Source organism: Solea solea, chromosome 8 (assembly GCF_958295425.1).
Source record: "Solea solea chromosome 8, fSolSol10.1, whole genome shotgun sequence".
Taxonomy (NCBI): domain Eukaryota; kingdom Metazoa; phylum Chordata; class Actinopteri; order Pleuronectiformes; family Soleidae; genus Solea; species Solea solea.
The window spans coordinates 24,712,341-24,725,265 of NC_081141.1; the positions used below are offsets into that span (position 1 = coordinate 24,712,341).

General features: G+C 41.4%; 1 protein-coding gene across 1 annotated transcript in view; it reads right to left on the reverse strand.

Annotated features, from left to right (window-relative positions):
* The window catches only part of LOC131463410 (uncharacterized), a 332,277-nt gene that overhangs the window by 241,107 nt on the left and 78,245 nt on the right, over nucleotides 1–12,925 (reverse strand). Inside the window, exon 6 of the mRNA XM_058635095.1 lies at nucleotides 4,238–4,350. Coding sequence (XP_058491078.1) covers nucleotides 4,238–4,350 — 113 coding nt within the window. The remainder of the gene's footprint in view (nucleotides 1–4,237; nucleotides 4,351–12,925) is intronic.

Sequence of the window (12,925 nt, forward strand, 5' to 3'; positions counted from 1 at the left end):
GGAAGTGGCATGGAACGAGACAAAGGGAGCGTGGGGTGGCTTCCTCCCTCTGTCTTCCTCCCCATCAGGGCTGCACGGGCAGACTGCCCACTCTTTCATAACAGCATTAGCAGAGACCACGCAGCAAAACACTGGAAACTCCACCACACCATGTATCCTCATCAGCGATGTCTTCTCTCTGACCTCCACCTCAGTTTCAGTGACTCACATGAATATGGGAAGATGAATATGGGCCAGCATCTGAGGTTACGCCAAATCCAACAAGAGATGGGCTTGTCAACCATGAAATCATCTTTGCAGAGGGAGTATGGACAAATTTGGATTGGTTGGAGGTACTTTCATCCCTGGGAAATTTCCTGACCTTTATTTTATGTTCTAGGCCATAAAGATCAGGTAAAATGCTATCATAACAACCAGTATAAAGGAACATGGTGGTCTATTATCCCACATAATTCCTCTCTGGGCATCTATCATGATTCACTGTCTACTCAGAAGACATCGCAGAGCACCTCCATAGTTGTGCACTCTGTAGCTCTTCTCTTTGCCCTTACTTGGTAACACCCCCTATGACACACTTGGCTCAGCTTCCTTACACAAACATTAACACACACACGAACACAAACACACACACTTGGGTTTGACCTCCAAGGTTCAGTGAGAGCATTAAATACCAATTAGAGTTCAGATAGGCCAAGCTGAGTCTGAGGTTGTGGAAAAAGCCTTGAGGAGGCCTGTGGGAAGCAACTTATTGGTCCCCAGGCTTAAACCTGCGCTTGTGAGTATGTGTGTGTGTGCTTACATGCTACCAATGCTGGACTGAACCAATCATGGATATTTTATTTTTCCTAACTCATGCTCCCATTGCTCATGTCTCAGACAAAGATTTTCACTGTTTCAAACAAGGAATACATGGCAAGACATTAAGGCAATGCTGCACAACTTGGGTAACACAGGTGAAATAATATAAGAGGACAATACAAGCATAATTTTACAATATATATTTATACAATACTATAATAAACTGTACCTTATATATCTAGATCTACATCAAAACTAATTTTACAAAAAGTCTGGGACGTATCAACCTCACAAACACAATTTGTGACATGTAATTTAAGTATCTTAAACACAGACTTTGGAGACTTTCTTCAATATTGGTTTCCCTCTTCACTCGTGTTGCATCCACTACTTTTCACTTTATCAAACATGTCACTGCATCAAAGATGTCTCTGTGTGTGTGCAGGGGTCTCTCTGTTTTCTTCCTTTTCCTCGATGATAACTTTCATTTCAGTCACATGGGTGATGCTGTAATAACTCAGCTTTATGTTGAAAATAAAACGGCAATACAGGAGAGAGCATATTAGCAAACGCTCGGAAGGCAACCCTCTGAGAAATATCCGTTCTCGGCAGTGAATCTCGAGACTGTGTGTGATGATCTGCTGTGGTTATCTGGTGGTTTAAGAGTCATGCCCTTTGCTGTCCCTCTGTTATTTACCCACCAGACACACACAGTTTGATAAATGTTTTGTATGACCTTCTAAATTTGTTTTCCTTCCTCTTAACTGTGATTTTATTTCCCTTGGACAGGCCAGACAGTGTGCGTGTGTATGTGTGTATGTGTGTGTGTGTGCGCATGTGTGGCTGTGTATGTGTGTGTCTGCTTATTTGTCTCTTTTGTGGGGGGAAAAAAACAAGGTTTATATCCAGAATGATAAAATCTACCCCTTCTTTATTGCAAATGACTTCCATCAGTTCCACATTTAAACAAACAACAGAACAGAATCAGAACAAATACTAATAGCAGCGCTCCCACAGCCGCTGACCATCCATCTATCATGTGTCTCCTTCGGAGTGGAAAGGGTTAAATTCGCCACAGGCCAGAGCAGAGTCAACATCGGCCACAGCTTGGCTGGCCTACCCTGCCAGATCAATATCTGCAAATAATAAATTAGCTCCCCAGAGGGTCGCACTAAACCTTCAGCAACACTACGCTGGAAAAGTCCACAATTGGTGTGTGTGAGACTCAATAAGCCAGGTGAATGACTGTGCAGGGGCACATCTTTAGCACTCCATAATAGAAAATTAATGGTGCTCAAATCAGTGTTGAGGGCACCCTGAGGGTTACCTAATAGACCTAGTTAGAACTGTCATCCCTCCCAGAGTCACCTAAAATATCACATGCAAACACAGGAAGCCAAGAGGAGAGGGAAGATTCAGAGAGAAATGGGAGTGTACAACTTCATGAGTGTGTGTAAGACGACAGGTATTGCCAATTTATTTAGGATATTGATTACTTTAGTAAGAATGTTGTGTGGTGGTTTGGTTTTCTGATCAGTGTAATTATACCTGCTTTTATCTTCCTCCGTCTCCTTAAATATCCAGTTTCTCTAAATTGACACTATCCAAAAAGGCGAACAACCACACTAAAAAATAAATAGACACATATTTTCAAATTATGAGTATCTATTAACCTACTGGCTCATTTAATTCTTTCATTAGCATTGGCAGCAAAGGCCCAGTCTAACACAACTCGGCACACTGTCCACTCATCTTGACAGAGATATTAGTTTGATTTTTTTTAAGAACATTTTCTGCCGGTGGTGTTTTACTTCAATTGCACTATTCAGTATTCTGCTCGTATTCAAATGCAAGAATTACAGGGTTCCCACACCTTGGTTGACATCAAATGCAAGGCCTTTTCAAGGACTTTCCAGGGCCAGTTCCCTCAAATTCAAAAAAGTGCTGACACAGCTTAATAAGATGGGAGGGCAACTTGTAAGAGCCACTTTGTCCAGGGTGGCGTCCACTTTTATTGATTTGCAGCACGCTCTGCATCTGGACAAAGTGACTGTCCTTGGGAGCTTGGTTAAAGTCAGTCTTTGTAATTTGTCTTTGGTGAGACATGAGACATTTCCCAGGCATCACATCACGTCATTTGCTCTCTCTTGCTTAACGTCAATCGCTCATTGTTCTGAATGGAATCTCACGTAGAGAGACAGTGGACAGTGTCCACAACACTGTTAGTAATTAAGACTGGACATTTGTTCTGCGTAGGCCTAGTCTATGTATATCGTATGTATAGTATGGCGTCATAACAAACACAGGGACATCGACGGCGGGAGACTTTTACCTAAATATCAATTGAACTTCTTTTGCACACAATTCAAGCACTTTCAATGACCCTTGTCTATTTAGGGTGACGTTTTTCAAGGACTTCACGGACCCCTGGGAGCACTGTACTCATTACGAAATAGTTCATAGCCCTATGCAAACACATACATCTCCATTATGGTGGCTATAATCTAGTTTCATTTCAGAAAATGAAATGAACATATCATTCATTAACTTAACTCAAGAACCAAACTTTAAATACAATAATAATCAGATCATGCATGTTTATACTTGGAACTCAACTACATAATAGCAGGGCAGACATGGCAATTTAAACTATTTTCTTCTGGGAATAATTGTAATAATACAATAGCTGACCAAAATATTGTACCAAATAACCTCAATCTAAAAAAATGTTGGACCTAATATCAGGAAAAATACATAAATAAACCTGAGCTGCTCTTAATAACAACCACAGTGATTACGCTAACAAAACTTTCAGCAAATAAAGCCTGATTGAAGGAATGAGTTGTACTTGGTACACAGTATAAATATGTTGCTTAAAGTACATTATGTTGGCTGTGTTCAAGCGTGAACTTGTCCATTCCACAGTGCTGCTGTTTAAAAGCAGATCCATATGCCTGACAGGCTGGTAATGAGCCTTAAAAGCAATTCTGATCACTTATTCCAGCTGGTTTATTCCCCTTCCCCACAAACACAACTATTGGATTCAATAAACACACTTCATATTGATTGTGAACCACACAGCAGCACATGCACCTCTTACCCGCACTCAACAAGATTTATTACAACTTTGCATGCCAGGCAGAAATGAAGAGACACAAACACAAGCACTTGCACACACATATCTGCTAACAAACGAACACACACACACACAAACACACACACACACAAGGCACAAGTTTAAATACCCAATGATTTCTCATCAATGTACGCACATGCACACAACCCTTCGATTTTTTCCCCCCTGACCCTAATTTGCTTATGCAGTAATATCAGCGGGGTTGTGGTGTGTGTGGGGAGGGGTTAACCTCCTCATTTCTCCTCCTATCCCTCTTGGGTATGGACTTGGGTAAACTGTCTGCTGCACTGACACTGAACTTACCCACATGCCGCCACACTGCCATCCTCCAGTGCAAACAGGGTATGTCGCTCTCCACAGGCCACTTGTGATATTTTCAGAGATGATGGAAGACTTTGGAACAAATGTGGTGCCAGCTGGGGGGGAGAAAAAATAAAGTTCCCAATGAGGTGAAGAAGCAAACTGTATCTCCAAATTGCGCTGTAGTCAAGTTGCTATACTCCATCAGACTGGAAAAGCATCCCAAAGATAGGCACAGCAACAGTAGATCCTCTCCGGGTAAATGAAGACAGAACAAGGTGAACAACAGAGGCAACAAGAAAGAAAACGCAGACTCCTTCATGGCACTGAGCTGTGTAGATCTGATGTTTTTAAGTCCCTATGTGTATGTCTGTTTTTCTGTGTGTGTGTGTGTGTGTTCATGCCAGTGCCACAAAAGAAAAAAAATGAAACAGCCTATGAGAAGAAAAGAAAGCCTGGTTCCTCATCATGCGCTTGTTAGCTTGTCCAATCTATGGCAATCAGCACAGTCCCAGGGGTTGAAAGACACGAGATGCCGGGGAAAGGGAAGCTGAGGCTGAGGAAAAGATCAATACTGCACTGTGAAACAAGAAGTGTGGGCTATTTACTCTCCATTGATCTGATGATGCTGGAGAAACACCTCACTCGGCTATTAAATTGAGGGTATAAGTCTACTGGTGAGGGATTTTTCTTCCTCTCTCTCTCTCTATCTTCACCCCAAGGTCAAGAAAAAGCCAAAAACATCCATGAACAAAAAAAATGGATCACTTGGGCCAGGGAAAGTAATTAATCTGCATTAGAATGCCAAGGGAAGAGGCACTTACTACACATCTTAAGTGAAGTTTTGCTCAGAGCGACAAGAGACCCATGGCAGCAAAGGATGGACGACTAGAGGACACAGTGATAAAAACAAATAGACTTCTAGCAGGGGGGCAAGTAGAGCTTCGCCTGAGCTACTTTAATCCTTGGAGTCTTACCTACATAAAGTGGTAAAGAAGAAGAAGAAAACACATCTTTTTAGGTATTTTTAGAGCAATGAAATTAGTGGCAAAGATAATCGGTTTAGGTGTAGGTAGGAAAGGTAGATGCAAAGATATTGGAATATTTTACCTATAAATTAATAGCAGATTAAGGTTTATACTTTGAGAACATTTTTCCATACGGTCAAAGATTACACCACTGGCAGGAAGGGTCATCACTGTTCCACAAGACATTCAATCCAGATTAATTTCAATACAAATATTTATTCTTCCGAATTTAGGCCAATTTTGTAATTCTACAATTTCTATTATATTCAAACCATTGCCAAAATAGTTCACACAATAATAAATGACACACCTATTGGCTCCATGCTGTGTTCCTCAACATCGCAGAGTTTAGAGCTTGTGTTAAGCCTGCCCCCATTAGAGGATTTTCAAATTTGACTTGATTTTAAAAAAAACGTTGGAGACCACAGACACAACAAACCTTGTAAACGATTTTTTATGTTTTAATCCTGAAAAAGCACAGACTTGACGATCCAGTCAAGACACAGGACCACACACTTAATTTGTGTGATTTAACGTAACATCAGTATATAAATGTACAGGTAAACCACCAGCATTGTCAGTTTGTAGCTGTTCAAATCAACTTCAAATCAGCCTGAAATCTGAAGGCCCCAGGATTGTCGGAAGGGCCCGATCGGGACTGAAATCTGGTCAATTATCCTCACATGTGGGGCTGCTGGGCTTTACAGATGACATTCCTGTGCTTCACACACAAAATCACTTGTGTGTCAAGACGGCCACAGTAATATTAAGACAGTAAAGCGACACGACTGCAAAAAGGAAGTTTGACAGGCTTCTTGACCTGCGACCCCACGCTGCTGCTGCTGCTGCTGCCACTGTATCACAAATGCTCCCGAAGTCAGGTCTGATAGTTTCAGATTACATCGTTTGTGCTCACAAACAGAGGTGGAATAAAAACAATCAATAACAACGACAAAAAACATAATGAATCACCACAAGTTTCACACTGTTGCTGATATGGCAGAAGATAAAAATAAGGCCTTCAAAATAGATATCTGATGCATGTACAGTGGCAGAGCTGCTGACATGCAAACATTTCTTGAGGTGTGAACTCATCCCTCCATGTCTTTCTTCTACTCCTCAGAGGAGCCTTATTGACTGTGTGGCTGTATTACAACAAGCAGTCTCTAATGACTCCCTGAAGACCTCTCGATCCCAGCTGCCCGCCCGCCCGCCCTATTCTCTCTCTCTGTCTCTCTGTGTCGCACTCACAGCGTCTCCCCTGCCCGGCCTACTCTTCAGGCTCCAGTTCAGCAGCTAATTAACCCTCTCTAATAGCGTAGATTACATTAGCTTTGAGCGTCTCACACCCTCCACTGGACTCGCACTGCCACACAATGAACCCAGCCTTGCTTTACAAATCTCCCCCTTCACAAGAGCACAATTATGAATTCAAACAACTTCTTATCCACACTCACTCATCCAGGGACAGAGGCCCTCCTCTGCAACCACCCCACTCTTCCACTGCCACCCACCTCCCATGCCTTCACACGGAGAGTAATGAGAGAACTGAAGAGAGGAGACCACACAACAAGATGACCATGATGGGGGGGGGATATCAAGGGGAGAGGGGAATGAACTGCTTTTGGGGTAAATCAGAGAGGTCACCATAGGTGTTTCATTGGGTGAGCCTACAGAAGCCCAGTGATAACCCTCCATCTTAACATTCCTATTCAGAGCAGAATGGAATCTTAATTACTATGGGTGGGTTTAGAGCCAGAGGGGGAATACCAGAACTAAATGGAGGTTTACGCTAGAAGTGGCCAAAGAGAGGGGAATTAGATGCAAGAATGAATGACTTAAGCCAGTGGAAGGTGTTTTCTACACAATGGCACAATGGTCAGGGAAACTTGAAACCTTAATGACATGTAAAACATGTTTATTATTGGTAATATTACCGACTGTGACGCGTCATAGCACCCAAATCTTTAACATACACAAATACTGTACCTCTCGATGTGGTATAAAGGAGGATTACATCATGTTCAGCTTTGTGCTTTAAGAATGTAAGAAGGTACTATGGTTGGTTAGTTATCTTTGATGTGGTAGAGCTAAGGAGCACCATCACCATTAAACCACGGGAGTCCAACCACACTGTAAGTGTTCAAACCAATGGAGTAACCCGTGAGGAAGGCTGAATCAATGATATATATATATATATATATATATATACACACATATATATATATATACATACATACATATATATATATATATACATACATATATTTATATATACAATTTGAAGTTTTTTTTCTTTTTTTCCTTTCTTTTACAGAACTTAACAGTGTTTTATGAACGATAATGGAATCAGATACAGGAGGGGGGTGAAAAAAGAAGAGCAGGAAGAAATAAAGAATGGTGGAAATGGATGTAATCTGCTCCGTCTAAATGTAAATTGGTACATTTGTAGAGAAAGGACATTCTCATGTTTCTTTGTCCGAACAAGTAATTTTCCCTCTGTCCCTCTTCTGTAAGGCTTGCTATAGCAGCATTTTCTGCAGCACAGAGCACTCTCCTTTCTATTTCAATAGGACAGCTCATTTGCTAGACTCCTAGGCCAAACTGCTGACTGGGTTTTTCAAGGCCGTGTACTTTGTGTGTCTGTGTGTGTGCGTGCGCGTGTGTGTTCGTGCACCACAGTACTCGTGTGTATGTGCACAAAGCTTGTGTGAAAAGACAGAAAACAGGGAGAGGATGGCATGAAAGAAAGATAGGCAAAATGGAGGGAAAGAGTGGGAGAGAGAACACATTGTATCATTAGGGCACTCAGAGATCATTAGATATATAAGGGCTCTGCTATGCAAGGTCAGGGCTGCAGTGTTTTTCTAGGTCGGCAGAGGAAGAGTAAAACCAGTCTAATCAGCCACTTTGCTCCCATCTCTTCTCTCCCATCTCTCTCTCTCCCCCCGTTGCACTCCCTCACCCGTCGTTCCATCCAGGGGTAGTGTGGATTACAGCCCACTATCCATGCTCCCCCCCGTATGTATTTACTAACATCATCAAGGCTTATGAGGCAAGGACATGGTAAAACTCACAAAAGCAAAGAAAGGCTTTGAGGTAGAGATTGGCCTCGTTATGAGGTAAAGTTGTCTCGCTCCCAGGATCTTCAAGGCTGCTTTAACAGGTGCAGTTCGCCGCCTGACAATCCAGTATTTTTTCATTAAGGCCATCTTTTAATGTGGAGTTCAGCAACTGGCAGCCTGCCCCAGTAAAGTGTGTATGAATCTGTGCGTGTGTGTGTGTGCGTGTGAACACATGTAAGGGAACACTTTTTTTCGGCTAAGTAGATGGACATGGATTTTATTGAGAGATAAATCCAATAGGCTTTAGCAATTAGCTTAGGCTTTAATGCTGCGGAATGTGGCACTGCCATATACTTGTCCCTACACAACTAAACATCAATAATAAACTTGAATTATTGCCGTGTGGCCTTGTCTCTGCCAACCCAGCCACGCTGCAGTTTATATCCATGTTTGTCCAGACTTGTATAATATATGTTGTAAAGACTTTAAAGCAATTAAGTTAAAGGTGTCAAGTGTATTTCATCTTAATTGGCGACAGGGAGTCTTGAGATATGACTGAAAACGTATTCTGTGAGGTCACACTGACCTTCACTTTTGACTTAAACAGTTTTGTGTCAGATGCCGTGAAGATTGCACCGGGCATTCCACATGTATCGCTCTCACAAGAATGTAATGAATGTGAGGTCATACTGACACTGACTTTTAAAATATTTGATAGATAAACCTGGAGAGATTTTCTTTAAAATTGATAAAGAACTCATAGTCTGTATATATAACATATATAAAGTATATATAACATATACTTTATGTTATATTAAAAAGTTATATGGTAATAAAGATTCAGCTCATACTTTAGCTGCCTGGCTCTCTTTTGGTTTACTCATCACCACTCTGGCAGTGTCATTATCAGCTGAAGAGATTTAACAAATTAAAAATAATTACCCAAAATAGGTTTCTCTATTTAATGCCAATTTTAAAAAATCTGGGCAGCAGATTTGTTTTTGGTTTTGCCTTGTTTATTGTTGTTTATTAGGATACCCATTAGCTGACATGGAGCATCAGTTATACTTTTTGTGGGGTCCACCAAAAACAAAGACAGGAAAAGATAAAAATTCATTAATTCATTCATTGTCGACTACTTTTATCCTCCACATGAGGGTCAGAGGGCCACCCAGCTGACATAGGGTATGAAAGATAGGGTACAACCTGGACAGGTTGCCTGCAGGGGCAACACAGAGAGACAAACAAACATTCACTCTCACATTCACACCTACAGTCAATTTAGTGTCCAAATAACCTCTCCATGTTTTTGGACTGTGGGAGGAAATCCATGTGCTTAAAACACCACAAAAAATGTCAATTACAAACATTAAAGTAGATAAACAATCTGATTATAAAAATGTCCCTCTAATCTTATTCATATGCAGTAGCTGTATGAATGTTTTCATTGATCTAACTCTAAATATAAAAGCCAGTTTTTTGAATCAAATAGGGCTGCAACGATTATTAATCAATTATTTAAATTAATCATCAACTATTTTGATAATCATTTATTCAGTTTCAGAGTTGTTGTTTTTTTTAGAACTGAAATCAACTTTCTGATTGTTCAGGTTTTTACATGTGAATATTTTCCGGTTTCTTTTCTCCATATCACAAAGAAATCATTAAAGCTGAAAAACAAGACAACATGACATTTGAGAAAATGATAATGTTGAGGTTTGATCAACATTTTTCAACATTTCCCGACATTATATGGACCAAACAAGTACTCGATTAAGCGAGAAAATAATCGACAGATTAAGCGATTATTGAAATGCTCATTAGTTGCAGCTCTCGTATCAAACACAGGTAATAAAGTCATGCCTCACCACTTTGTGCCTACAGTCTCCCACATGTCCACTGAAGGACAAACTGCTGCTGGCTGAGGATGACATGGAGGCCATGCCGCTGGTAATGTGTTGCGTTCATCATGATCATGATGGATAGCTTTCAAACGGACCCTCGGCTTTATAGAGATGAATGTTCTGCTTGGCTTCTTACTCAGCACTTTGGCCTTTCCCCCACTCATTGTGTGCTTCATCACACAAACACCCTTACCCAACCTACCTAAGATGGAGATTAGCAAAGCCTGTCTGGGAAATGGACCCAACTAGAGTCAATCAATCAATCTTGTTAATCAATCAGGAGTGAGAGAAAAAAAATCATATGCAAAAGCATCTTCTTATGCTCTTTGTTTAATGTGAAGTAACTGTGATACAGTGTCGTGATAGGTGGGCGTTTGTGCGCTTGTATGGCGTGTGATAAGAAGATGAAGGCGGAAAGAGAGAGGGAAAAGTGTAAAAGAGGAACAGTGTGTAAAAGAATCCCCCTGCTGCTCTCGACCGTCTCATTAGGCTAATGTTTTTTTATAAGGCACTTCAAATGTCAAGGCATTGGTGGATTTAGTGTAAACTTAAATTCCATTACCTGGCAGGCATTAATTGCTAACTGAGCCCAGGGATCTATCCCGAGAGACCTCTACGTTTCCTCTCTGTCATCTGGCTAACTATTCTGTCTAGACTAACTTAGAGCACCATAATCCACCATGGGGATCAATAAACTGCACATAATTCAGCTCCAATAATGAGCTTTCACTTCAACACGAGCGGCAGCCCTCTTCCCAAGGAACCGGCAGGGGCGTAAAATGATAATGTAATTATTAAAAGGACAGACAAAATGAGTAAGCACTTTCACACAGAGAGGGAGGGTGAGCCCGGCCTCAATTAGACACACTTAAAGCTATCATTGTTATTCGAGACAAAGCTAATCAAGGAGGAGATACAGGGGCATCCATTTCAGCAGGTAATGGAATGACGCTTGCTAGCTCTCCCATTTCCCCCAGCTCGTGATGTTATAAGGGCTGCACTGCAGTCCCGCGTGAGTGGGCACTCTTTAATGGACTGCAATGGATGTGGTCTTGTCCACCAATCAGAGACACAGAGATGGGGGGGTTGGGGCGGGGCGGTTAGAATGGAGAAGTATAAGATTCTCACTCCTTAATAGCAGCTGTAAATGTGAGGAATAATCGTAAAAGGGATAGTTGAGGAAGTGCAGTTGTATTTGGTAGTGACACATCATTGGTGCAGTTTTCGTGAACCAGTGTGTACGGTGGCCCTGAAGACTCAACACGAATGCAGAAGTCACAACGGAAGTCAACAACCCTGTATACTGTAGGTCTACTTATCTTAATAATATTATTTGCCACTTTATCTCATTATTTGACAGCCTTTGCCAGCTAGAAACTGACGTTTGTCAACACCTCACTCTCCTGCACCAAAGTCCTTCGAGAAAAAAAAGCTATTTAAGCTCAGAGGACACAGGAAATTCCAAACACCAAAGTCACAAAATAAAATAGTGATGGAGGCAGCAGTGGATTAACAACCCGTGTGTGTTGTGATGTCAAATTGCAGATTGTTTTAAAACTATATTTGCACATGTTGAGTGTATTGAAACAACTTTAATTACATGCTTAAATCTCTATATTTATTTGCACACTAGCCTTGCCTTGGCATCCAATGATCAAATTAGCAGCTGCCTATTAGCCGAGCATGAGAGATCATCGGGTGTGTGACAAAGTAAATTTTAACCTGGAGCCTTATCTGCTAACTACTCTTTCTCCAATTATATGCATCCTTGAACTCCAGTGAAATCAAGAGAGGCTAGTTCTTTTTTTTCTTCCCTTTTTTACACCCAAGCGCTCCTAATTCATCTGCAGGCTACAGGGGGTCCAGGGTGGATAAATCAGGCCTTCATGGAAGGGTTGTTCCTACTGTTTATCTGCTGGTGACATTTGCTGCACAGCCCCAACCACACCATAATTACCCCACTTATTCACTAAACAGGAATCATGCCTAGCAGGAAGCCCTCTGTCACAAAGGTCGCAAGACTTAAGGCAATATTCTGTCTCCAGAGTTCAATGGTCGTGGATTTGTGAAAGAAGTCCATTCATTTGGACATCAGCATGAGTTCACTTCAGCGCGGTCCAAAAAGAAGATGGGGACTAAACTGACTCTCCTCGATCGCTGGAACAAAGAGCATCAAGGCTGATGACGATGATTAATTTACAGCCGAGTGCACATGCACTCACACGCGGCACACCTTGGCACACTTCGAATGTCACTGCTCCCATAGAGGACTGGCATTTGGAGTGGATTCTCCTGCCCCTGGAGCGGATAGCTCTCCATATCCCCCAAGAAAGTGAGTGTCAAGAGAGAATGACACGGGAAAAAAAAATAAAAAAAAGAACACATTGAGATGATTCTGTTTGGTGTAACGTTCAGAATATATCATGTGATTGTAATCACAAATCGATAACAGGGAATTGTATTAATTGACATTATTTCCCCCTCTATCTTCATTAAGTAATTTTCATTTTGCAGGACTTACGAAGCTGAATGTTTTAAGAAAATCCAGATTTGGAAAGTGCCAATTAAAACTATAGATAGTGTTTGTTACTTTCTGTGCTTCAGCTGCCGAGAGTTCTGCATAGTTTTATCTGTCAGAGACAGGAAGCACAGATGGATGACGAGTGACAAAGGGATATTTGGTCGAGGTTGTGC